The 26,375-nt window shown below is 42.0% G+C and overlaps 2 protein-coding genes across 5 annotated transcripts; one reads left to right on the plus strand and one right to left on the minus strand.

The window, feature by feature from the left end:
* Positions 1–175: 175 nt before the first annotated feature.
* LOC135537812 (polycomb protein suz12-B-like) lies at positions 176–13,368 on the minus strand. 4 transcript variants are annotated; one of them, XM_064963841.1, is made up of 17 exons: positions 13,121–13,368; positions 12,512–12,656; positions 12,127–12,173; positions 8,504–8,568; positions 8,045–8,113; positions 7,728–7,777; positions 7,490–7,575; positions 7,131–7,365; positions 6,586–6,691; positions 6,234–6,339; positions 5,780–5,957; positions 5,253–5,341; positions 4,866–5,009; positions 3,421–3,578; positions 2,876–3,074; positions 2,460–2,560; positions 176–2,131 (listed from the first exon to the last, which is right to left on the minus strand). In XM_064963841.1, the coding sequence occupies exons 2-17, from the start codon at positions 12,639–12,641 to the stop codon at positions 1,804–1,806; spliced, it is 2,091 nt and encodes a 696-aa protein (XP_064819913.1). In that variant the 5' UTR covers positions 12,642–12,656; positions 13,121–13,368; the 3' UTR covers positions 176–1,803. The 4 variants fall into 4 exon arrangements, with proteins under 4 accessions (XP_064819913.1, XP_064819919.1, XP_064819910.1 ...); XM_064963847.1 differs by having other exon boundaries at positions 13,082–13,368; XM_064963838.1 differs by lacking the exon at positions 13,121–13,368 and having other exon boundaries at positions 2,481–2,560; positions 12,512–12,686.
* Positions 13,369–13,819: 451 nt separating this feature from the next.
* On the plus strand, positions 13,820–25,043 carry utp6 (UTP6 small subunit processome component). Its single transcript, XM_064963941.1, has 19 exons — positions 13,820–14,082; positions 14,174–14,258; positions 14,352–14,393; positions 15,417–15,509; positions 15,633–15,680; positions 15,783–15,846; positions 16,681–16,799; positions 16,980–17,057; positions 17,138–17,219; positions 17,360–17,441; positions 17,531–17,706; positions 21,371–21,450; positions 21,603–21,680; positions 21,840–22,019; positions 23,059–23,139; positions 23,453–23,562; positions 23,766–23,832; positions 24,111–24,183; positions 24,507–25,043. Exons 1-19 carry the CDS (start codon positions 13,991–13,993, stop codon positions 24,659–24,661), a joined length of 1,785 nt encoding a protein of 594 aa, XP_064820013.1. The 5' UTR covers positions 13,820–13,990; the 3' UTR covers positions 24,662–25,043.
* Positions 25,044–26,375: the final 1,332 nt, after the last annotated feature.

Below are 26,375 nucleotides of genomic sequence, written 5' to 3' on the forward strand. Positions count from 1 at the left end.
AAACACAGATCAACCAATCAGACAGCAATTTGAGTACTACGTCATGAATATTTGGTCCCGCCCCTAGGCACTGACGTTACAAATCATTTGGTAGTAGGCTGATCTACATTTTCTGAACATATTAAAATATTCTATATTTCATTAATGTTGATATCAGTTGAATAAAGAAAACTGACAAGGTCAAATGTATTTTATTTTAAATATAAAATCCCCATATCCAAAGTTTATAACATAGTTCACGACTTCAACGGTGGTTTGACAATATGGTGAATTGATTGTTTTCTACCCTTATATCCAGCCGATCAAAAACGTGCATAAAGGTACAAGGAAGTAAAAGACTGGTCCATGGAGTTGAGGGAAAAGGTGTCCAACGAAGCACCAAAACTACTGCTTATGTTCAATTTGTGCACCCACACAACGCAAAAACACAGCTAAGGCTTATACACCGCTCGTCATTTAACGTTTTGAAATTATGAGGCAAACAAACAAACAAAAATGTACGAAGAACTGAGAGACTTACTGAAAATCACCCCCTTTGGCATTTAAACAGAGACTAATAGTAGGATAGACACATATCAACTAGGACCCATTTCCAATGAACAAACAGCATATTGCCTTTGAAGAATAATCCTACATGTCCATAATCAGTGATAATCAGGTTCACAATGGGATATAGCTAGATATTGACATTATTACAATGTATACAAAGTGTCTGTAAGGAGTGTTGTCCAACACTTCCTATCTCGCCCGTTTATGAAGATAAATGAACATCAAAAACAGCTTGAGTTCCAGATGTCCCTCAAACCTCGTTAACCATAATACAGGTTCCAGCATGTCATCCATAGGTTGTAGTCATGTTTTCGGGGGTGTATTCATTAGTGCATACAGTAGCAAACTGTGGCAAAACATTTCACAACAGAAAACAATTTGCAACAAAAACAAGAATTTCCTATTGGACAAATGCAGGTAGGTCCCGCCCCGTTTTGTCCCATTTGCTTCCGTTTGGTTCCTAGTGAACACACCCCTGTAGAAGAGCTAGGCAGTCTACATAAAAAGGGTGAATGTGCTGGCAGTTTGTGGTTCATCTTGGCTTAACATCCTCACGCTATGGATGCAGAGTAATCCGGTCGTGTGGAAAAATAGTCCACTGATCCTCCATTACTCAAGATAGTATCAACAGAAACATGAGAAACAACATACATCTAATCAAAACAAATAAAAATCCCGATAAGGATTCAGGGGATTCAAGACAGACGGGGTGAATCTGACAATTGATGCAGTTGCGCAAAAAAAAAAAAAAAAAAAGTGATTCAACTCAAGTTTAAAACAATTCACGAATACAAATTATTACCAAGTGCTAAAACAATAGTCAACTAAAAGGATCATGAGAGCCAAACAGACAGGGTTATGGGATACAGACCATCAGGAGTGACAATGTTACCAATATGCATGACTTACTGCATATCCACTCAATACAGTTTCTGATTACAACGTGATAACAAAGGTAGTCAAAGCATGATTACAATACCTTTCAAGTGATTCCCCGTTTCTTCACACCCCCCGAAACCACCAAGAATCACTAAAACTGTCTCACGGTGCATAATGACTTGGTAAAACCTCACATTATAGTGAGTCTTCATATGCCTGTGTTGTGTGTGTAGCTATATTTGTATGTCTTGAGTCAATACAAGACAATCCTCCATTGACATCTTCCTCCCACCTAGCTAAGCACCAAGGGTGACAGTTATAACAATGAAAATGAATGGGTCGGATCGACTGCTGCCACCAAATGCCATCAGTTCATCAGTCAGTCACGGAGCTTTTTGTCCTCTTGCCGTGCTTGGTCCCACCACCCCCGCCAGAGCTGCAGGCGATTGCGGTGCCATTGCAGGCGCCCTCCATGAGGGCCCGGTCAGCCTGGTCGTCGGCCCCGGCGTCGGGCAGCTCCTCCTGGATGTGGCGGAGGCGGGACATGGCGCGGTCGATGGTGGCCACGGAGACCAGGTTGAAGTCGTGCATGCTGACCAGGTGCAGCAGAAAGTTGCGGCAGAGGTTGCGGCGGGCGATGTAGGCGCCGCACTTCTCCACGAACTGCATGCTGGCCTGGTTCATCTGGTTGTCGGCTATGAAGCTAGATACGGACAGGAAACAGAACACAACGGGAGGAAATGAGGTTAGAATACTGATTTTACTAGAGAGAATGAGTCAGATTAAGGACAACTTTTTTAAATACATTATGCTATTTTATTTGTATCACGTTAGATGTAAACTCTCAAAGTGTCATGGCTTTATGTGGATTTCTAAATTACAGGAACACAAGGATGACTATTTTTATCCTTACTTAGACACCATTTATAGCACATGTTAAGAGGTAAACTCTTCAAGGTGATGTGGCTGTATGTGTATTTCTAAGTTATCTACTATAGTGCCGTAAGAGGCTAGTGATTAGAGATACATACCCACAGCTTTTAGGTACATACCCATGCTTCATGACGTGCAGGTTCCACAGCTTCATCACCTCCTTCTCGCCCTCGTTGACGTCTGTGAACTCATCCAATTGCTGTGGGTGGAACACTCATAGATTAGTCTACCAACACAACCAGAAGGTACGTTTTAGTATATGGAAGCAAAGCACAGCTGTAGTTCAAGCCGACACTCATTTCTGTTGGCTTCATATAGGGTGTAATCCTATCTTGAGATGCTGGAATTTCATACATTGATATCAATGGGACACTCATTTGACATGCATCTATCTAAAGTTAGGATATGGGCCATTCTGTATAAACATCAGGCAGTCATTTTTATGTTTTTAATTCTCTTCGACTCCATTGTACATAATCTCGGTCTGCGTAACAGTGTGAGCGGAGGGACTGACCGTAGCGGTCTTCTCTCTCAGCCACTCAGGATCTCTCTCGTCCTCGCTGTCCACGTCCATCTCCTGGGGTCTGAGGGGCATGCAGCTGTCACTGTGGAAGTACAGGCGGTTGTGTCCGCTCACGTAGGTCCTCTGCTGCTCCAGCTCCCCGTCCTCAGACTCCAGGAACTCTGACAGGCTGGGCTTCGTCCGCTTGGGCCTACAAGACAGGAGCAATGCACTAGGGGTCAGAGGCTGTGGTTAGGTTAGGTACACACCCGCAGGCAAGCTAGTGGACAAATAGTACACATTCTCAGCTAGCTATATGGCTATGATGGTACCATCCAAGTGAGGAAATATGAAATACGTCAGCCAATCAAAATGGCAGTTTTACTTTTTAAGCACACAGCAAATACAAAAATCATTTCACATGATTACCCAGGAGGCTGGTCATAACCAAGTGAATCTTTTTACTTCAGCGCTTTGATTCTGACATGCAATCCGTGCTACTGGTTGACTGAGGGTGAGAGAGCCAGTGAGATGAAGACAGGAGACGCCTTCTTTACCTGCACACCAGGACGTGTGTCACGGCAGTCCTCTTGACGGGGCCGTTGCGGCTGAAAGCGAAGCCGGGCTGGCTGTGGATGTCCTGGGGGTTGCCCACGTAGGAGCCGTCGTAGCACTCATTGATGGACACGTCTATCCTAGCACCTTTAGGGTGAGGCTGGAGACACACAGGGGGACATCAATTCAATTACAATAACTATCAAACTCTCAACAACTCAAATATTCAACATACAGTATGCCAGGTACTTGGTAGTAGATGGCTTTAAAATCTCCTTGCTTTTTAAGCGTTTTTTAAAAATGTATTATCTTTTTTTACTTTCTTTTTTTACCTGTATAGGGTTAATCAAAAGATCAAATTAGCATAAGTTAATAGTTAACATTTTTAAAACATTACAATACATTCATTACAGAATTTACAACACACTAAGTGTGTTCCCTCAAGCCCATACCCCACTACCACATATCTAGAACACAAAATCCATGTGTACGTGTGTGTGTATGTTATCATGTGTGTGTATATGCAAGTGTCTGTGCCTATGTTTGTGTTGCTTCACAGTCCCCGCTGTTCCATAAGGTGTATTTAAAAAAAAATATATATTTTACATTTTTTCTGATTCGACTGCTCGCATAAGTTACTTGGTGTGGAATAGAGTTCCATGTAGTCATGGCTCTATGTAGTACTGTGTGCATCCCATAGTCTGTTTTGGACTTGGGGACTGTGAAGAGACCTCTGGTGGCATATCTTGTGGGGTATGCATGGGTATGCTAGTCATTTAAACAGACAGCTTCTACCTAACTTAAGATACTGTTGTATCAATATGTTTTGACCATGACCGTTTACAATCCAGGGTTACTCCAAGCAGTTGTCACCTTAACCTGCTCAATTTCCAGATAATTTACTACAAGATTTAGTTGAGGTTTAGGGTTTAGTGAACTTATCCCTTGCCACCCATTCTGAAACTAACCGCAGCTCTTTGTTAAGTGTTGCAGTCATTTCAGTCGCTGTAGTAACTGACATGTATAGTGTTGAGTCATCCGCATACATAGACACACTGGCTGGCATGTCGTTAGTAAAGATTGAAAAATGTAAGGGGGCTAGACAGCTGCCCTGGGGAATTCCTGATTCTACTTGGATTATGTTGGAGAGCCTTCCATTAAAGAACATCTCTGTGTTCTTAGACAGCTAACTCTTTATCCACAATATAGCAGGGGGTGTAAAGCCATAACACAAGTTTTTCTTGTGATCTATGATCGATAATGTCAAAAGCCAAACTGAAGTCGAACAAAACAGCCCCCACAATATTTTAATCATCAGCCATTTGTATAAGTGCTGAGCTTGTTGAATGTCCTTCCATATAAGCGTGCTGAAATAGGAAAACTTTCAAACATAGGAATCCTGTACACACACACACACCACACACCACACAAAGCCCTAGTCTCTCACCACGTAATTGAAAATGAAGCGGCTGTGGGACTGTTTGAGGTGTTTTAGCAGGCTGTAAAGCTTCCTACAGTTCAAGGTGCACCAGGGACAGTGGAGGTCGTCTCTAGCCTCCGTCTGCTGCCGTGTGTTGTTGTTGTACAGGAACTGCCATGGGACAAAAAGATGAAAGTTCATTACTGGTTTATTAATAACTGAACCATTCTGAGTGATGCTCAAAATATTTTGTTTTACATTTAAGTATATTACGCTACTCTTCCCCTGTACTTAGAGGTTTATCATGATAATCATAACCAGGCGTGTGCTACACATTAGTGATGGATGAGGCAAGTTTCCCCCCCTTACTATGTAAAGCGATGTGAAACATTTCATATTGGTGCATAAACAAACCTGGTAAAATATACGCAGTTTCTGCCTGGGTTCACACAGGATCTGTTCTCTTTTCATCTGGATGTCTGTGCTGACAGAGGCCTTCACAGCTACAACAGGGAGGGGAGGGAGAAATGAAGGAGTCAGAGGTTATTAGATAGCACAAACCATTTTTCGAGACATTATTGTGCTAGTGATGCAGCTGCATGTCGGTCTGGTCAATTTTATTATAAAGTTAAAGTCATAGTATATTTATGGCTCTAGTATTGGTTAGATGGTGACCAAGGCTGCGTGTGTGCCTTGACTTGCCTTGACTCAAAATGTGTGTATCTAAGGCTGGGTTTACACAGGCAGGCCAATTCTGATCCCCACCCCCCCCAGATTTGGGCTGCCTGTGTAAACCCAGCCTTAGATACACACATTTTGAGTTGAGGCAAGAGAACAGTGTACTGAAATTGGTGTGAGTGAATCTAATGGGAGGTTACAATGTGTTGTTCCTTTTGGGTAAAAGCCAAGTAAGTTGCTAGTGAGTATGTTGTGTCTCTTACCCAGGGGGGCAGATTTGAGTGTGCTGGGCCTGCTCTCCACGGGGCTGGAGCCGTCAGAGTTGCGTGTGGCCAGGGGCTTGGCCACGGGGGCTGTGGACTTGTCGCTGGCGTCACCTGTCCAGCGCAGAGTGAACTGCAGCGTGGGTCCCTGAGAGAACGTCTCGAACGGTGGCAGCCTCTGTGGGAGCAGAGCCGGAAACATTGTATCAGTACCATCATACACACATTTCGATGTGGAGTGTCCTACTGATAGTATAGTTGTCGTCCCCAACCCTGGTGCTGGAGAGCTACTCGTTGGGCAAGCTGTTGTTTCAGCTCTGCACAACAACCCCGGATTCAATTAATCAACTTCTTATTAAGACTGATTAGTGTAATTAAAATCAGGTGTTTTTAGTGCTGGCCTGAAACCAAAGCCTGCTAGGTTGGCACACACACATGCCATTGGCACACTCACCTTCCCATCCAAAATGGTTTCCCATGTGGCTCGTTTCTTGCTGACAGGGCAGTCCTCCATCCCTTGCATGGACACTTCATACTCCCCATCCAGCAGCTGCAATCTCCTGCACATGACAGAGGTCCCTTATTAACTAATGAGTAATGCATTTAGCAATGAGTGTGGACAGTTATAGAATATAGTTATAGAATATTTTAATTCAAAAATAGGAGTCAGAGTTTATAGCACTTTAAAAAGATACTCGCAAGCGGCTAAATATCCTTGAGGTCAAAGTGCAGCAGCAACTTGGTAATGACAGTTGCCACCTGGGGATAAATTACTACCATTTTGCCATATATGGTATGTTATTTACCTGTTCTTGTCAAAGACGGTCATCTGTGCAACAAAGGTCTCTGTGGTCTCTCCATCTTCTCTGTGGGCGGAGCTTCTCTTCTTTCTGTTGGGCACCTCTGTCACATCTGAACATGTAAAGACACCAAACAAACAAAAACGGAGACATTTGCCTCATGAAAATAATGCCACATCAAAACAAAATGGTCCCCATATTATATATATACATACATACAGTAGCAGTCAAAAGTTTGGACATGCCTATTCAGTAAAAATAGAGAAAAACCCTTGACTATTTTCTACATTGTAGAATAATAGTGAAGACATCAGAACTATGAAATAACACATATGGAATCATGTAGTAACCAGAGAAGTGTTAAACAAATCAAAATATATTTTAAAAAGTAGACACCCGTTGCCTTGATGACATCTTTACACTCTTGGCATTCTCTCAACTACCTTCGTGAGGTAGTGTCCCTACAACTAATCTGTTTTCTCTCCAAACAAACAGACATTTGATTTTAGTAAGTCATCCAACATCCCGAGGGTGTTTTAGCAACTACTTGCCTATGTTCTCGTTGGCCTCGCCGTTCACAAGGCCGTTCATGTCCCTCCTCCCGGTGCGTAAGACCCTGAACAGGAGCGAGTAGGACTTGACCATGTGGCTGTTGCTGGGCTCAAACTCGTTACTGGACACCAGCAGGGAGGGCAGGGAGCCGGGCTTGGTTTGGTTGCTGCAGTCAGGATTCAAAGGCACTTGCTTTTTACCTGTAGGCACTTGCTTCACCGGGCAGCTGACATCCTATGCAAAACAATGTTAAAGGAGAAAAGTTAGGATTTAGCTAGGAGGTGAGTTAGGAGTTTGGTTTATAAACAATTTCACGTGATTGAGACAATGTGAGAGAGAAACAAAGCATTGTTTTGACCTTTCGTTTTTTATGGCAGACTTTGACAAGTAGCACCTCTAGAGAGACCGAGCTCTGTTCGTTTTCTGAATTCTGAGATGGCTTTTCTGTGAGGGAGAAAGTGAGAGAGAGAAAAAAACAAACTTGTGTCTTATGTTTCACCCTTTTGTACAAATATCACACCAACACATTGGCATAAGGCATACAAATACATTACATTTGAACATGGTGCAAACAAGGGAGTATTGATCGGGCATACCATCCTTATGGAAGAATCCAGTGAAGGTAAGCTGCAGGTGTGAGGACAAGCTAGAAGAAAAAGCAGTAATACACAATCAGAAAAGATGCAGAGCTGCTAACACTATCAGGCACAAGTCACATATAAGGCTCCCCACCCTTCCCACCGTTTCTCTCCTACTTGCCAGTCTCCACCTCCGATTACTTTGTCTAAATGAAGTGAAAACACCTCAAATAAAAGACATTTCAAGAAAAGAAAACTATACGGCTCAAGACTTTATAAGTTATGATAAGGATGCATGAACCATTAAAACGTATAACACGTCTCCTAACTCTTACCTGTGAGATTCCTGCTCTCCCTTCATCTTCTCCACTCTGAGCAGCATGTCATCCACCTTGAACGTTTTCCTGAGCACACAAGTTCAAGCACAGCACAAATTAGGACCTTAGAAGCGGCTTTAACTTTGATGAGATAAAAACAAAAGTACAGTAGGGCCTCATAGATATGAACACGTCGGGAATGGAGGTCCATAAAATGGCCGTCCGTAACTTTGAAATTATCTTGATAACCGCATCTACCTTTATAGAAAATATAGATAGCGTATTTACACGTGTAAGCAAGGTGTACGCTTGTGTGTAGCCCACATAAGTTTGGTTAACCATTTTGGTTAACGTCCAGTTTGAATGTTTGAGGTTCTTATCTTTGAGGTTCTACTTTATACCATCTCTGATTAATGTCTTACTACCATATAAAAATCATCTGATCCCTTTCAGATCAATCAGAGAACAATATGTTACCTTTTGGCATTTGTTCGAGTGTTTCTGTGGGTCATGAAGGTAAGAGTCCTGTGCAAGAATATAGGCTAAAATGGAAGCATTTGGAGGTTAATCATTAATACACCAGACATTGTGAAAATGAGAAATAAAATAAAATGTATATATCTATTATTATATGTACAGTGCCTTCAGAAAGTATTCACACCCCTTGACATTTTCCACATTTTGTTGTGTTACAAAATAGGTTTAAAATAAATTTAAAAAATTGTCAACAATCTACACAAAATACTATAATGTCAGAGTGGAAGAAAAATAATAATAATCACATTTATGGAAAATAAAACACTAATATATTTTGAATAGATAGGTACTCAACCCCTTGAGTCAATACATGTTACAATCACAGCAATTATAACTATGAGTCTTTCTGGGTAAGTCTATTAGATTGGTTTTATTCTATTCAGTCTGGTATGAGAACGGTAGCCCCTATCTGCAAAAGCAGGGTGTCTGCAGAAAGTTCAGTATCTTGGCCTATTGACCTGTGCCTTAAAATCTTTGGTGTGGCTTACTACCATATATAGGCATACAAATGTATAAGGGCAGGCCGAGCCGACGACCTAATTCCAAGATGGCTGCTACCCACATTGCAGTTAGCATAAACAAAATAAACACGGAATACGTCTATACACACCAAAAAGCAGGGACTCCACAGATCATATATTATAATATTTGTCTGCCTGTTTTTTTTGTCATTTTTCAAATATTTAAGAAGGCAAGTCAGTTAAGAACAAATTCTTATTTACAATGACGGTCTAGGAACAGTGGGTTAACTGCCTTGTTCAGGGGCAGAACGACAGATTTTTACATTGTCAGCTCAGGGATTTGATCTAGCAACCTTTCGGTTACTAGCCCAACACTCTAACCAATAGGCTACCTGCCGCCCCTGTCACCTACTGTTATTGATCACCAGCCTCGAGAGTAATAATGTTTATTTTTTGTTATTGTCTGTTTCATATTAGTTCACTGTTTGCTGTTCTAAGTTTCATCCTTGTAACTTTGGAGAGGCCAATAAGCTCTCATGACCATTGTTTTTGTGGTTCTCACCTCTGCCTCTCCAAAGTGTTACTGTTTGCATTGTGTGTGTGTGCTTCACACCTAGTTCGAGTCACTGTACAGATAAAGCCTAGTTGTTTTTACTTCACAGTAATGTCTTTTTGTAAATTTAGTCAACTGTGTGTCTTACAACAATATTTTCCTTTATTTTGTTGACCACAGAATGGAGGATGCAGACGATTTAGATGATGACGCTTGGGAACCCCCCCTCCCCAGCAAGCGCCCCCACTGCTATATGTCAATCACCCCGTCTGATGGTTCTACATCCACTTTTCATAGACCCCTTGAAAAAGAAAATAAGGGCTTGTGGCACCATTCGTCCCAACAGAAACGGTTTCCCCAAGACCAAGGTAAACATCATGACAAAGACAGCGGAGAGGGGGACCATACGTTGGAACAGGAGTAACAAGCTACTTTTTGTGAAATTGAAGGACACTAGAGAAGTAACCATGCTCACCACAAAGCATTCAATAACAACCATGTCTCAAGGAGGGTGAAAAGGGAAGAATGTCCCCATTCCTATTTCTGTGAAGGACTACAGTGCCAGCATGGGGGGTGTCGACCTATCGGATGCTTCGATAGGCTACTACCAGGTCCTCCACAAGACCAGGAAGTGGTATAAGATTTTTTTTAAACCAATTTGTGGACATTGCTACAGTAAATGCTTTCATTCTCCACAAGCAGATGTCCAAAGCAAAAAAGGTCAACCCCCTCTCTCCCAGTTGGCCTTCCGAGAGCAGCTGGTGTTGGAAATGGCTGAATTGGGGGTCCAAAGCAACCATCACAAGACCCCCCACTCAAGGTGAGCGCCACTATCCAACACACATGCAAAAGACAAAAGGAAGAACTGCAAGCATTGCACAAAACACAGGAGGCGAAAACGTGTGAAATGCCAGGTCTTCTGCCCAAAATACCAGTTCAATTTTTGTTTCCTGGCAGAGAGGGACTGCTTCAAAGACTATCACGACACGGACAAGCTATGCTGAAAGTGAAATCTAATCATCTACACCTGGGATATAAAACGTTCAGCTTATTTCTATTTTTGCACACGTGAAGGACACGTGTGTAACCAACTTTGTGTTTGATAAGACATGTTTATATATTGTTGAATGTATATCTGTTGCTTTTATATTGTTTTTGTAAACAGTTCATTTGTATGTGGGACCAATACATTGGATATGCCTAGGCTAAACATTCAGGCACTTTGGAGAGGTTTTAAAAACACTTGGATATCCCCTGTATGTCCCCCGACACCACCACAAAGTTTGAGAGAGGTTGGTGTTGTAGAAACATAAAGTGAAAAATAACTTTTAGGCACATCCATGTGCAATTACCACATTCTGACAATTTGGAGGTTGAAAGAACACTTGAATGTACGCTGGATACCACATAACACCACCACAATGTTTGAGTGAGGTTGATATAGTAGAAATTGTTTTTATACTGAACAAATAGCATTTAGGGATTTACAGACATATGCCACTTTGAAGAAGTTTAGGGACACTTGGAAACATCCCGTGACCACACTTACTAAAACATCTGCCCATTTCTAGTTGTTCGGCCTATCAATCCCATGTTTTCCCTGATACTGTTCACATCTTGTGGGAGCCATCTGATGTGTTTCCAGCTCTGGGCATCAATAATTATCTTATTGATGAAAGATTACTTTCAAAATATTTGTATTTTGTGTGTGCTTGATCTTGTGTATTCTGACCTATGTAACTCCTATCTTCTGATCATTTCCTCAATCTCTCAGATATCTTCTTTCCAGATATAGCCATTTTTGTCATGTCAGTATCATGTAATTACACATGAATAGCAGTTCCTTTTGGGTATGTCTATATAGATGGAAATCAACATTTTGCCTTTACATCTAAGAGGTTCAACTCTGTAACTGTTTTAAAGTCCCCATTGGCCTCATGGTGAAATCCCTGAGCGGTTTCCTTACTCTCCGGCAACCGAGTTAGAAAGGACGTATATTTGTAGTGCAAAATGTATTGATACACCATCCAAAGTGTAATTAATAACTTCACTATGCCCAAAGGGATATTCAATGTCTGATATTTTCTTCATCTACCAATAGTTTGTTGAGAATAGTTCGTTGGTCTTTGTGGTTGAATATGTGCTTGAAATTCACTGCTCGACTGAGGGACCTTACAGATAATTGTACGCATGGGGTAGTCATTCAAAAATCACATTAAACACCACTGTTGCACACAGAGTTAATCCATGCAATTTATTATCTGACCTGTTAAGCAAAGTCTTAGTCTTGCCATAACAATGGGGTTGAATACTTATTGACTCAAGACATTTCAGTTTTTCATTTTTATTTTTTTGTTAACATTTCTAAAAACATAATTCCACTTTGACATTTTGGGTTATTTTACGTAGACCAGTGACACACAATCTAAATGTAATCCAATTCAGACTGTAACAACAAAATAAGGAACATTTCAAGGGGTGTGAATAGTTTCTGAAGGTTAGTTTAGTTTCTGTACATTATGTATATTATGGATATAATATTTGCTTACTGCAATCAGGTTCCTTGTGCGGAGAAATCTGTAGATTTGAGTTGGCTCTGCAAATACATCATAACAATAATCATAGCCTGCTCAATAATCTTATTTTTTTAATGATTTTAGTAAGAATTGAATAGAAGTGTGGTATGAATATATTCAGAGCTGTATAGTATTGCAGAGCAGCACAGATATATATCCTATGCATGTTATGGTTCCAGGCCCACTTTCTAATCAAATTCAGATAGGCCTCGTATTAGTCCGTGTCATTGATATTAGTTGTGAGAAAAGTAGACAACAGTAACAAAATCTAAATTATACGCTATTGGTTATTTTCAAAGATTTCCACCTGGCTTAAAATCGTTACTTCCTGGTATAAATAAAAAGTAATGCAACTCACTTTCAAAGGCCTGTAGAAACAACTCATGGTCTGCTTGAATCTGCTCCATCTTCGGCTTCTTCACCGTGGTCATTACAGTTGTCGAGGCCGGGTAGACGGCGCCGTTCGCTTTACAACTGGTCCCACTCATGACTTCACCTGAATGCTGTAGATGGTGCATCCATGCAGATAAAACAAACATTATTATGGTCCTTTTCAAAACAAAGGAAACATAATCATGTTAGTTGGGTTAGCAAGCTAGCTAACCTACTTTACTATTGGCTTTGTATAACATTATATTTTTTCATTTCAACATCCCATAAGACCATGAAATATCATAGCTAACTACACACATACATATTTTTGTTAGAAATATAGAGATAAACACATTAGCAAGCTATCGTAATTTGTCTCAAATTCCAGCATCTGGAATTTTGTTAGCTAGTTAGCCAACAAGGCTAACTAGCTAACATAAACAAATGGTCAAAATGTCCTAAATTATAACTAGATGGCTAGTAAACGTGTGGGAGTGTTATTCGAAACGGGTAAAACACAAAATGATGCTTTGCTATCTGACTGTACAACACTAACCTTGTGAGCATTAGATTAGCTATCCAGCTAGAGACTCACCAACACAGGTAACCCATGAAATTAGCAAGGAAGCAAGCTGCTGCTAGCTAAACTAGCATACTGGATTAACGAGAAGAAATCCCAAATGTTGCGGTCCAGTATTCCCTCCAACGATTCACACAAAGTCGACTAGTAAAGTACATCCATCATATTTACATAAAAATCATAGATTATGTTACTGATTATATGAAAAACATTAAAACTTCAGATGAGCTACACGTTATGCTAAAATCGTGTGGTCCTTACTGGACATCTAGAAATACTTCTCATCCAATAGAAATTCGAATATGGAATTTGAGACTTGTGATTGGGCAGACGCAACTGTAAATGACACTATCAAGTTCGGTGGAAGAGGCAAATTGCCGCTCGCTTTCTCTTGCTTTTCAACGATTTTGCGGGAAATATTTCCACCAACCGGGCACGATTCGTGAAGCTTGTTTACTTTTCTGCCTAGCCGTTTGCATATTTCTGGTGCCAATTATAAATCAATACACATGTTGCAGAAACAGTTGTTGCCAAATATTCTCAGTTCTGAACTTATGCAAACCAGAAAACTGATGAAATAGGAAATGTACTGTCTATGTTTTATGGTGAATGTAAATGCAGACCATTACACATGATTATAATGCATGGTCTAATAATAAAGACCAATGCCGAGTTTTTCGCGTGTCAAGCGGTAATTTATTGTAAATTCACACGTTTTTGCACGGACTCAGTTGAAGCACGGAACCGGAAGTACAGCAATCACAACTTCCACACGTGTGAAAAATGCTTTTGGGCTAATTTAGTTCACTATTCTTGTTTTTACGGAATACTTTAATAACATTTACAACAGAAGGTAGTCAAAATTAAAGCACCAAGTAAGTGACGATGGCTGAGATAGTCCAACAGCGGATCGAGAATCGAATCCCAGAGTTGGAACAGTTGGAGAGAGTGGGACTGTTCAGCAAAAAAGAAGTCAAGTAAGATGAAAAACACTCTAGCTTAGCTAACTAGCAATGTTGGCAAAAATCTTTGAAGTTGTATTAAATCCGATTAATTTCTCAATTACAGATCCATGCTAAAAAGGGCGACAGCTTTAGAATACAAACTGCATCGATTGATCATAACCAAAGTTGACTTCATTGCATACATTCAGGTGAGTGCCAAATACCAGTGAATACAGCTGGAAAATGTGAGTATGGGCAATCAAAAACAATAACAATTTATTAATCTGTTTTATTTCTTTCAGTATGAAATCAATGTATTAGAGCTGATAAAGAAGAGAAGATCAGTAAGTTTTGAATCTCATATTAATTATTATACACATGATTTGGATTGGATTTGTTTCATTGGTTCATTTCATTTTGTAGGCTACACATTTGCAGCTACAAGTTGAATTGTGGTATAGGCCTACAAATAAAGAGAATAACAATTAGGTAGATTAACAAAACAATGAAAGTGATGTTGATGAAGCCAGCTTCGGGGAGTTCCGCCTAACCCATTGGTGTGATGGTGATGCATTTAATTTGGCTTGCTGGCCATAATGTTGTCCTCAGCCTATCTGTAGCTTTCCTGTGAGGGAGTTGGCTTGGTAGCCCTGATGTCGTCAGCCTATCTGTAGCTTTCCTGTGAGGGAGTTGGCTTGGTAGCCCTGATGTCGTCAGCCTATCTGTAGCTTTCCTGTGAGGGAGTTGGCTTGGTAGCCCTGATGTCGTCCTCAGCTCAACCTCTCTGTAGCCTGGACTTGTGCATCCACTTGGGTGATGTCTCTGCACTTACTATGGCACAAAAAAGCTCACCACATGTCAATCCAGAGCAGTAGTCATCCTCACTACGAACACTCTTTCCTTTCCACAATGCAGTCAGGTCTTATAAGGCAGAGCTTAACATAAGCCTAGTTGTCTGTTTCCGAGGTCGGACAGGCAATGTTCCACTTTTTAATTGAAATAGAAGCCGGTGCTGAGTCTGACGTGTCTTTTAAATGCAAACGTTAGTCGGCAGCTAGCTATCTAGCTAGCCTAAACAAGCAGACTTGCCATCACTCGTGGGTAGAAACAACCAGATATATATCCAATCAACACTCAATGACTTATCAAAAAAACAACAACATTAAAATCCAAAATATACAGAGCTCTCTACTTGGCTGCCTTACAGCGCCATGGCAATGACAGAATCCAGTAATAATAATATCCACTTTCGGTATCATGCTATAGTTTACAACCAATGAAATCCTGCAAATCCACTTGAAGTTCTATGGAGATATTTAATCTGTATCAGGAGTTCATATTTGTTCCTCATCATGCTTCATTTTTAGCGCATCGGCTATCAGTTCAAAAGAGAGGAGATAGAGTATTCCATCATCTCGAGGATCAACGGCATTTTCAGAAGGGCCACAACTAAATGGAAGGTACTGTACAAGCCCTATATGACCTAGCTATTAGCTACGGGATGTTGAATATATCAAACAGCGTTATGCAGAAGGCACCAAAGAAGTCAATGGACAGACACATTAGATCTCCTCTTTTTGCAGGATGATGTGCAGTTGTGGCTCTCTCACATTGCTTTCTGTAAGAAATGGGTAAGTTTGGTTGGTTCTTTACTTTGGTTCTTTACTGATAAACATTGAATACATGTTGTGTTCTGGTGCTGAAACGGTTATTTTTGTTATCTCCTCAAATAGAACACAAAGGTTCAACTCAGCAAAGTGTTCTCCTCCATGCTTGCCATTCATCCTGAGAAACCAGGTAGATTTATCATCATTATACTATGGTGACATACCACGTCAATGGCATATGTCCTTGTAATATACACTGAGTGTACAAAACATAAGGAACACATTGTTGCACCCCCCTTTGCCCTCACAACGGCCTCAATTCGTCGGGGCATGGGCTTTACAAGGTGTCAAAAGTGTTCCACAGGGATGCTGGCCCATGTTGACTCCCAATTCTTCCCACAGTTGTTTCAAGTTGGTTGGATGTCCTTTGGGTGGTGGACCATTCTTGATACACACAGGAAACTGTTGAGCGTAGAAAACCCCAGCAGTGGTGCAGTTCTTGACATACTCAAACCAGTGCGCCTGGCACCTACTACCATACCCCGTTCAAAGGCGTTTAAATCTTTTGTCTTGCCCATTCACCCTCTGAATGGCACAAATACAAAATCCATGTCTCAATTGTCTCCAGGCTTAAAAATCCTTCTTTAACCTGTCTCCTCCACTTCATCTACACCGATTTTGAAGTGGATTTGACAGGTGACATCAATAAGGGATCATAGCTTTCACCTGGCCAGTCTGTCATGGAAAGAGCAGGTATTCCTAATGTTTTGTACACTTAGTGTATAATAGTAAGCCATTTAGCATATGCATTTATCCAAAGTGATTTAGTTATGCGTGCATACATTTTACATATGGGTACTCCTGGGAATCAAACCCACTACTCTGGCATTACAAGTGCCGTGCTCTACCAACTGAGCTGCAAAGGACCACTATCTACACTACACAGGGTCCTATCATTGCCCCAGTTGTTTGAGTGGATGACAGCCTAGTCAGCAGAATCATTGATTGCCTCACCTTTCTCCAGCCCTCTGGATCATGGCTGCCAAGAGCGAACTGGAGGACAGAAACTTGTCAGAGAGTGCCAGACACCTGTTCCTGCGTGCCCTGCGCTTCCACCCGGATAGCAAGAAGGTCTACCAAGAGGTACAGAGTGGCATTTGATTTTCAATGAATTGAAGAATTACCATATTTGGCTCGAAGCTGAGATGCTATGGAAATCTAAGTGCTGTGGTAGCAAACATGAATGCACACAAAAGCCTAAATGTAGAAGGACCACTATTAAAACCCCCAGGATGATTGATACCCGTGTCTCTATCTGAACAGTACTTCCGTATGGAGCTGTTGCACGCTGAGAAACTGAGGAAGCAAAAGAAGGAGCTGGAGCAGGCTAAGATGGACGTGGTAAGTACACACACACACACACACACACTTTGAGTTTCTTCTTTTGTACTGGGTCACTGATTGTCCTCTTCACTCTACAGGGAGGGTACGAGTTCTCCCCTGAGATCATGAGTGGCAAACTGGCCGAGTTGGTGTACAGAGATGCTACTGGGAAAATCCAAGGTGAGCTGTATTCCATCGCATTGTATTTGTTCTATGCCATTTGTATTGCCTAACAGTCATCTCGTATGTCTACTTTGGTTATTAAGAGAGTAGAGACAATGTTTCGTAGATGTTAATGGTTTTCTCTGTGCTGTCCATAGGAGCCGATTTCATCCTGTCTCTTTTGACCATCGCCGCCATCTTTGACTTCACTAAAGAACTACAGGACACCATTATACAAGAGTATGGCTACATTTTGGGTTGCTGATCTCTGTATTCATTTTTCAACATGACACAACACACACTGACCATGCTGAATGTCCTGTCCCCAGCCTGCAGAGCAAATACACAGACGACTCACTGACGTGGGACTTCATGGCCAAGCGGGAGCTGGAGGCAACGGTGGGGGAGGAGCTTCAGACAGCCAAGGGGCGGGCCTCTGACATCGCCAGGAGAGAGGAGCGCTGCTGCCAGGTCTACGAGGAGGGCCTCAATGGCCTCAACACCGGTACGTACACACAACCAACAGAAATGCACACACCAACACCGGTACGTACACACAACTAACAGAAATGCACACACCAACACCGGTACGTACACACAACCAACAGAAATGCACACACCAACACCGGTACGTACACACAACCAACAGAAATGCACACACCAACACCGGTACGTACACACAACCAACAGAAATGCACACATCAACACCGTACGTACACACAACCAACAGAAATGCACACACCAACACCGGTACGTACACACAACCAACAGAAATGCACACACCGTAACACAACCAACAGAAATGCACACACCAACACCGGTACGTACACACAACCAACAGAAATGCACACACCAACACCGGTACGTACACACAACCAACAGAAATGCACACACCAACACCGGTACGTACACACAACCAACAGAAATGCTCACACCAACACAACACACAACCAACAGAAATGCTCACACCAACACCGTACACACACAACCAACAGAAATGCACACACCAACACCGGTACGTACACACAACCAACAGAAATGCACACACCAACACCGGTACGTACACACAACCAACAGAAATGCACACACCAACACCGGTACGTACACACAACCAACAGAAATGCACACACCAACACCGGTACGTACACACAACCAACAGAAATGCACACACCAACACCGGTACGTACACACAACCAACAGAAATGCACACACCAACACCGGTACGTACACACAACCAACAGAAATGCACACACCAACACCGGTACGTACACACAACCAACAGAAATGCACACACCAACACCGGTACGTACACACAACCAACAGAAATGCACACACCAACACAGGTTAGACAAACGCAACACATTACAAGCACACGGGTAAGACGCAACACGAAACTTAACACAGGTAGACATAACATAATGCAAATATAGACCTCAGCACAGATAGACACAATACAATAAGTACACAACTCGACAGAAGTGACGTGTTGGATGAAGTGTAACGGAGGAGGTTCGAGGACCACGTTCGTGATGGGTAACGTTGCCTGAGACCTGAAAAGTTACATTTGCTTCCAAAACCTAGGCGGGCTAATGCCGTCATCTGGGGTCCAGGTGACACTGCTTCAAGTCATGTTGGTCACAAACAACTAGGGATGGGCATTTTACTCTTTTTTTTTATTTGATTTTTTTACTGTTCGAGTACTCGCATTAGTTTTTTTTCCTGGTACTCGAGTATTCAAAAAAATATATATATTTTTAGAACAAGGCCTGCACTGGATTTTTTGGGGGCATTTGTCTGTATGCCAACAGTGCGCAACAATGCCTAATTTATCATACAGAAAAATCCTCATTGTTAATTGCCCCATATATATTCAGTCAAAAAACAAGTGCCATTTAAAGATGTTGAAACCGTAATATCAACTGGTTATATTATATTGTGGAACACAATGTTAAAGAAGACAGTAACCTTAGTGGTGGCACTTGCTTGTAGAAGCCCTCTGTTAGGAATCAAAAGGACTACGTAAAGATGGGTTAAGTAAATAAACTGCTCGGCTCTGGCGGGATCTCAGCGGTGCTTTTCAGTGACAGTAGATGCGGTGCAAGATTGCTGCTGCTTGTCCCCCTCCGAGAAAGTTTCTTTGCGCTTGATAAGCATAATTTTCATGGTGATAGTTATGCTATGACAGGAGAGCTTGATATTTGCATTGCAAACTATGCAATATACTTCCAACCCTTACTGCGTTTGGCCGCCATGCTGATGGTCCCCATTTCACTCTGTGCCTGAACCCCCCCCCCCCTCAGCCAATCAGAAGCACTTGCCATCAAATATTTGCCATTTATATTTTAAAATCTTAAATAAAGAAGTTGTAATGTGATAGTTAATCCCGCTCTCTCAATATAACACATTTTAATATTGAGAAGTTCTGAAATAAATGAGAAATAGTTTTACCGTATTTGAAGAAGAAAAATCTGGTTGAACATCATGTTATGATGTCTGTTTGTGTACTCGATTACTCATGCCCATCTCTACAAACACCATGATTGTTTTCCATCTGTAAATGATGAGTAGGGCTGTGGCAGTCATTACATTTTGTCAGACGGTAACTGTCATGCCAACTGACGGTTAATTAACAAACCCGGTTAGCATCTCCAGGCCTCCGCCTTTGGAACAAATTCCAACTAATATACACCATCACAAATCCATAATTTATTTTAGGCAGGTGTAAAGAAACATGATATGAAGAAAATGTATTTCAGAATAGTATATTAGCAGCTGAATAATATAGTAGCACTGGTATCCTCTGCTTGTTGTGGCAACCAGTATAACTCTGCTTTCACACTGGATTGCATATAGAGATGTCTGGGCTTTTAAGAAAACTTTCACTCCACGCATCAACCACTGTTTGAGGAGCATCCTCTCGCTGCGTGACGGATCATATTCCGCTCAAACTGTATGCCATGGTGTCTCCAAACCTGTTTCCTGCCGCTACCCAGTGCTTAATTTGGGAAACCAAGTGGAATCTATTCAGGAACATCAATAGTCACGTTTTCACAACAAAACATATTTCATTAAACTGCCGACGGCTCCTCTCTCTGCTCGCTGGAGAAAGGAATGAGGGAGAGAGGAGGAAATGGAAACGCACGGTGGTGAAATATTCTGTAGCTAAAGGTAATATGTCAGCCTATTAATTATAAAAAAATATTTTTAAAACGCCATATTATTAGGTTATTCAAAATCCTAATAATATCAAATACAAATTCACTATAATTGTAGTCCGCCCTGCACAATCAACGAAGCAACACATGGCCTGGGCCAGTGTTTCCCAACCCTGGTCCTCCAGTACTCATTTGTATTGTAAACCTGGACAAGCACACCTGATTCAGCTTGTCAGCTAATCATTAAGCCCTCAATGTGTTGAATATGGGGTGTTTGTCCAGGTGTACTGTTGGGGTTACACAAGGACCAGGCTTGGGGAACACCGTCCTAGGCCTATACGTTCTCTCCCAGATTGATAGAGAGAACATTTTAGAGCGTAGCATAAGGTAACCAGTCCATCCAGTATGCATAATACTGCAGTCCACACTCAAAATGGATTACTAGAGTTTGTAGCCTACACCAATTATGTACCAAGTACATCTTAAAATTAGTTTTAAAAAAACATGTTTTTCTGCTGTGCTTAATATGCAGTATTGTATAACTGCAATCCATTTTTTTCAGCCATGGGCTCATATAGGGGTCTATGCATATGGGTGTTCTACATGCGACGTCTTAAATGTTTGCATGAATCATCACCTTAGAAAGCGCTGTCCCTTTTCGTTATTTGTCTTTGAAACAAGATCCACAACGACCATGTTTTCCACTGTTTCAATCTGCTGTTGAACTTCTTCAAATTGATCGATCATAGTGAGGTCAAACATTGTAGCCTACATTTGCATTCATATCAGAGTGATTAGAGGGACAATAAAGCACTGAGTAGCAGGCCGTTAGCCTTCTGACATCGTTAGCGAGTTGGGTACTAACAACGCATCAGTGCCTTTTTCATGTACAGAGAGCATAGGATGAGAGTACTGTGACTCAACTTTCATGTAGAATTTGACTGCGGTCATGACTCATGACTGCCAGTCACGGCAACAACCCTAGTGATGGGTGGTCTCTCTGCTGTGTTCCAGAGGCCATGTGGGCGTGCTACGTGTCCTTCTGCCTGGAGAGGTTCAAGAGGAAAACCAACGTCCAGGAGCTGAAGGAGAAGGTTAACATTTCAAACCGTGACTATAATTGCCGATGAGCACTTTTTTAGGGAAGAATATTGATAGATTGATGATCTAGTATATTAGTGAAATTAGTGTAGGGTTTTCTAAGACTGAAATCTGGCTTGTGTGTGTGTGTGTTGGCATCCCTCAGAGGCAGGAGAGGCTGCTGGCAGTGCTTCAGCGTGCCCACGACTCACTGCTGCTGAAGGAGGAATGCTACAAGAACTGGGTAAAAAGATGTCTTATGGAAAGAGTAAATCTAGGACAGCAAGTGTATAAACATAGGCTTTCTAACGTACAAACATACAGCATAGCAACCAATAGGATACATGAGGTTCACAACATGAAATGGTTTCCTGTGCGTGTGTCCCTCCATCGGTCTGTTCAGCTGCAGGTCTTACTCTCATCAGGAGACTCGGAGCAGACCGCTGCGGTTGCCATGGCAGCCACCCAGCGCTACAGACAATCTGTGGACGTGTGGTGCCTGGCCTTGCAGACGATGGTGCATCTGGGGAGTGGCGCCACAGGCAAGCTATTCCAGGACGCCCTGAAACACGTGAATCCCAAGGTACACACACACACGGTCACTAAGGGCTGCTGTGAAAGTGGGGCAGCTCCAACTCTGTCCCAGATAATTTCCTACAGCATATTAACTTCATCAAATGACTGCTATTCCCTGCTAGAAATCAGTTCCAATATGACTGGAAGGGCTCAATTCAATCAAACCCCCCCAGTGCAGTATTTACGTGGTAGTTCCTTTTCCCGTGGTCAAATGACATGACACAATCTGACAGAATGGCTTCGGGTACTGTTAAACCCCATTACTAATACCGGGTAGACTTTCCTTACAGGTAAATTCTTCAGGTACTGTAAAAACCCATAACTAATACCAGGTACCAGGACTTTGTTGATTTCACGTTCGTAGACGTAACTGACATCTGTGCCCAGTGGGTAGTATGTTGTAGAGCAGGACTTTGTTGATTTCACGTTCGTAGACGTTGAACTGACACATAACATATCCTTTTATTGTTATTGCACCAATTTGGGCAACTTATTGCAATGTGGATCTTGTAGCTAGTCTATTAATGTTATGACGGGTGTTGTGCAATATAAGGGGCGGCTAACGAGAAGGGCTGACTGTGAGGGGGCGTATGGTCACCCTCCAATTCGTTATTTAATTATGTAGTCACAAAGACATATTTGATCCGGGAATGTGAGTTGCGAAATAATATAGTAAAATGTAAAAAACATTTTGACTTAAGATTTATGAGAAAGGAAGTATATTACAAAAATGTTTGGGGTGGCAGAGTAGCCTAGTGGTTAGAGCGTTGGACTAGTAACCAGAAGGTTGCAACTTCAAATCCCCGAGCTGACAAGGTACGAATCTGTCGTTCTGCCCCTGAACAGGCAGTTAACCCACTGTTCCTAGGCCGTCATTGAAAATAAGAATTTGTTCTTAACTGACTTGTCTAGTTAAATAAAGGTTAAATTTAAAAAATCTGTGTACTTACCGGTAACAATTTAAGCCCAGCAACCCATGAAAATATTCTATATGTAAAAGAAGCATCTTACTTGATGTTAACCACCCTGGTCTTGTCTGTTGACAGTTGAGTTTGCCCCTGTGGCAGCTGCAGGTGGAGTGGAGCATGACATCACAGAGCCCAGAGGAAACTGAGGCCCTCTTTCAGGTACAGAACCAAGCCCAACCTCTCAAATTACATTAGTTTATGACATTTTAATACAATACCAGTTTACACTTGTGATAATTCAAAGCTAGGTCCAGACAGTGATTTGACCAAGCTTTTTCTAGTTCTATGTCATTCTTAGTCTCCATTGTGTCATAGTGCAAAAGCAGTAGTGCCTCATAGGCTGATCTTTTGACCAATCACATCAGTTCTTTTTCAGAGCTGATCTGATTGGTCAAAAGACCATATTTCCCTACATACAATGTCTGGTTGGATGAGAATTAGTTGTAACAGCTCGTTTCTCCTCTGCTCTCAGAGAGGTCTGCTGTCTGTGGTGCCTGCCGTTTCCATGGAGATAAAGGAGAAGTACCTTGACTGGTCCTACAGGGCCGGAGGCTACAAGAAAGCCAGGAAGACCTTCACAAGGTACTGAATATGAATAGTACTATTAGATTATTTATTTCCCACTAGTTCTGCATTGTGAAGGCAATCATTACAATGATGTTTCTAATTCACAGTAGTTATTTTGTACAACAAGGTATCCTCGTTTAGATGACTTATTTATATGCATTTAAGTTCAGCATTTTATAGAAGGAAAAACAAAGCGGTACCCTTTTCTTATTTTCCAGTTTGCATGAGAGCCGGCCCTTCTCCAAGGCCTTTTTCACCAGAATGATCCAGATGGAGAAAAATCAAGTGAGTGAGTTGAGTCACAATGGATGGGGAAACAAAAACACATGTCCATGCTCTAACAAATGTATGTCGTAACCAACCAAAGCATAGTCTCAAACTAGCTTGTTGTTCCAATATTGCCACATATTGTTGTGGCTTTATGTACAAAATGTTGTATCGAGGGATTACCTATTCACTACTGTTAGGATTTTGTTCTCAGATCTGTTTGTCCTGTATAGCCAACTCCTATGGTCATTGTCAAGGCTGGTGTACTAACTGGAATGGTGTGACTGTTCTTTTAGGAGACTCCCAAGATGAGCAACCTGAGGGACTTCTATGAGAGAGCCCTGAGGGAATTCGGCTCCACAGATGATGGTGAGATTCTGAAAAGCACATTCAAAGCAGCCCATTTCAAATAAGTCCCACAAGGATCATTGCATGTCAGTTGCTACACTAACAACTAAAAGACTTCCAGTAGGCCAGTAGAAGAATGAGCAAGACATACATGGTTGGAACTACAGGGTTTGCAGGCTTTTATTCCAGCCCAACATTAACACACCTGATTCAACAGCAACTTTGATTAGCTGATTGAGGTGTTTTAGTATGGCATGCATATAAACCTTTACTTCCATGTAGTTTTCTGGGATAAAGTAAGTTGAGATGGTCACTCAGGACTGTATATGGCTTTTTCCCTCCAGATCTGTGGCTGGAGTACATCCGAGAGGAGCTTGGGCCCAGCGGCCAGCCAGAAAACTGTGGGATGATCCACTGGAGAGCCATGAAGATGCTGGAGGGGGAGAGTGTGGAGAGATTCACTGCCCAGTACACCCTGCTGCAGACTGGACACATCTAGAACACACCTGAACCCCCCCTCGCTGGTCCAACAGTGTTGTAGGAAACTGCTTACTGCAGTTCGGATGAGTAGGTAGAAGTTGATCTAACCACTGATAGTCAGATATATTTGATCAACCTAATGGTTAAGGTAGATCTGTGGTTAAGGGCAACTACATAGAGACAGGGTTAACAAGCTGTTCTGTTTTTATATGACAAGTTAAATTTGTACTTCACATTTCCTTGCATTCTGTATACGACGTGGTGTTTCATGCAAGTTTACAACTTGAATCATTTCATTTTGAAGATAGTTATGTTAATGTACACATCAGTAAGAATAACATTATGTATTTACAAAACATTAACTTTGTCACTGTTAACTTGAAATAAAACCATGAATAGTCTCCTTGGTCAGGGTGTTTCTACAGTGTTCTGTCTGTAGGTCAATATCACATTGTAGCACATGGGATTATCGTTATTCTGTTTTAATAACCAGTGCGTCACATGACTACATACATACATGTGAGTATTATGACCCTGTCCCTGAACGACCCCTGACTTGCTTACTCAGATTGGAGCGTAGGGATGGCAGTATGTCCAATCACCAACCAGTGCTTTGTGAAACCAGATTTAGCTCTACAGAAGCCTTATCTGCAGTCAGAACATTGCACTCTCCTGATCCTTCGTACCATTACAGTGCCCTTGGAAACTATTCAGACCCCTTGACTTTTTCCACATTTTGTTAGGTTACAGCCTTATTCTAAAATGTAAATAGTTTTACCCCCTCAATCTACACCCTACCCCATAATGACAAATCAAAAACAGGTTTTCAGAAATTGTTGCTATTTTATTCAAAATAAAAGTGAAATGTCACTTACGTATTCAGACCCTTTACTCAGTACATTGTTGAACGATTGGCAGCAATTACTGCCTCGAGTCTTCTTGGGTATGAAGCTACAAGCTTGGCACACCTGTATTTGGGGAGTTTCTCCCATTCGTCGCTGAGGATCCTCTCAAGCTCTGTCAGGTTGGATTGGGAGCGTTGCTGCACAGCTATTTTCAGGTCTCTCCAGAGATGTTCGATCGGGTTCAAGTCCGGGTTCTGGCTACTCAAGGACATTCAGAGACTTGTCCCGAAGCCACTCCTGCGTTGTCTTGGCTGTGTGCTTAGGGTCTTCGTCCTGTTGGAAGGTGAACCATCACCCCAGTCTGAGGTCCTGAGCACTCTGGAGCAGGCTTTCATCAAGTATCTCTCTGTACTTTGCTCTGTTCATCTTTGCCTTGATCCTGACAAGTCTCCCAGTCCCTGCCACTGAAAAACATCCCCAGAGCATGATGCTGCCACCACATGCTTCACCGTAGGATCCTCGTTTAGATGCCAGGTTTCCTCCAGACGTGACGCTTGGCATTCAGACCGGAGAATTTTGTTTCTCATGGTCTGAGAGTTTTTGGGTGCCATTTGGCAAACTCCAAGCGAGTTCTTTTACTGAGTGGCGGCTTCCGTCTGGCCACTCTACCACTTGAAGCTCTGTCAGAGTGACCATTGGGTTCTTGGGCACCCCCCTGACCAATACCCTTCTCCCCCGATTGCTCAGTTTTGCCGGACGGTCAGCTCTAGGAAGAGTCATGGTGGTTCCAAACTTCATCCATTTAAGAATGATTGAGTCGACTGTGTTACCTTGAACTTCTATGCTGCAGAAATGTTTTGGTACCCTTCCCCAGATCTGTGCCTCGAT

The sequence above is a fragment of the Oncorhynchus masou genome, chromosome 5, assembly GCF_036934945.1.
Source record: "Oncorhynchus masou masou isolate Uvic2021 chromosome 5, UVic_Omas_1.1, whole genome shotgun sequence".
In the NCBI taxonomy this organism is placed as follows: Eukaryota; Metazoa; Chordata; class Actinopteri; order Salmoniformes; family Salmonidae; genus Oncorhynchus; species Oncorhynchus masou.

Coding starts and splice junctions, on each gene's coding strand:
- LOC135537812 (XM_064963831.1), bottom strand. CDS start 12,671: ATGCACCATCTACAGCATTCAGGTGAAGTCATGAGTGGGACCAGTTGT. Junction 12,174..12,511: donor GTTTCTACAGGCCTTTGAAA/GTGAGTTGCATT, acceptor ATGTATTTGCAG/AGCCAACTCAAATCTACAGA. Junction 5,342..5,779: donor ACTCAAATCTGCCCCCCTGG/GTAAGAGACACA, acceptor TCCCTGTTGTAG/CTGTGAAGGCCTCTGTCAGC.
- utp6 (XM_064963941.1), top strand. CDS start 13,991: ATGGCTGAGATAGTCCAACAGCGGATCGAGAATCGAATCCCAGAGTTG. Junction 21,451..21,602: donor TCCAGGAGCTGAAGGAGAAG/GTTAACATTTCA, acceptor GGCATCCCTCAG/AGGCAGGAGAGGCTGCTGGC. Junction 21,681..21,839: donor AGGAATGCTACAAGAACTGG/GTAAAAAGATGT, acceptor CGGTCTGTTCAG/CTGCAGGTCTTACTCTCATC.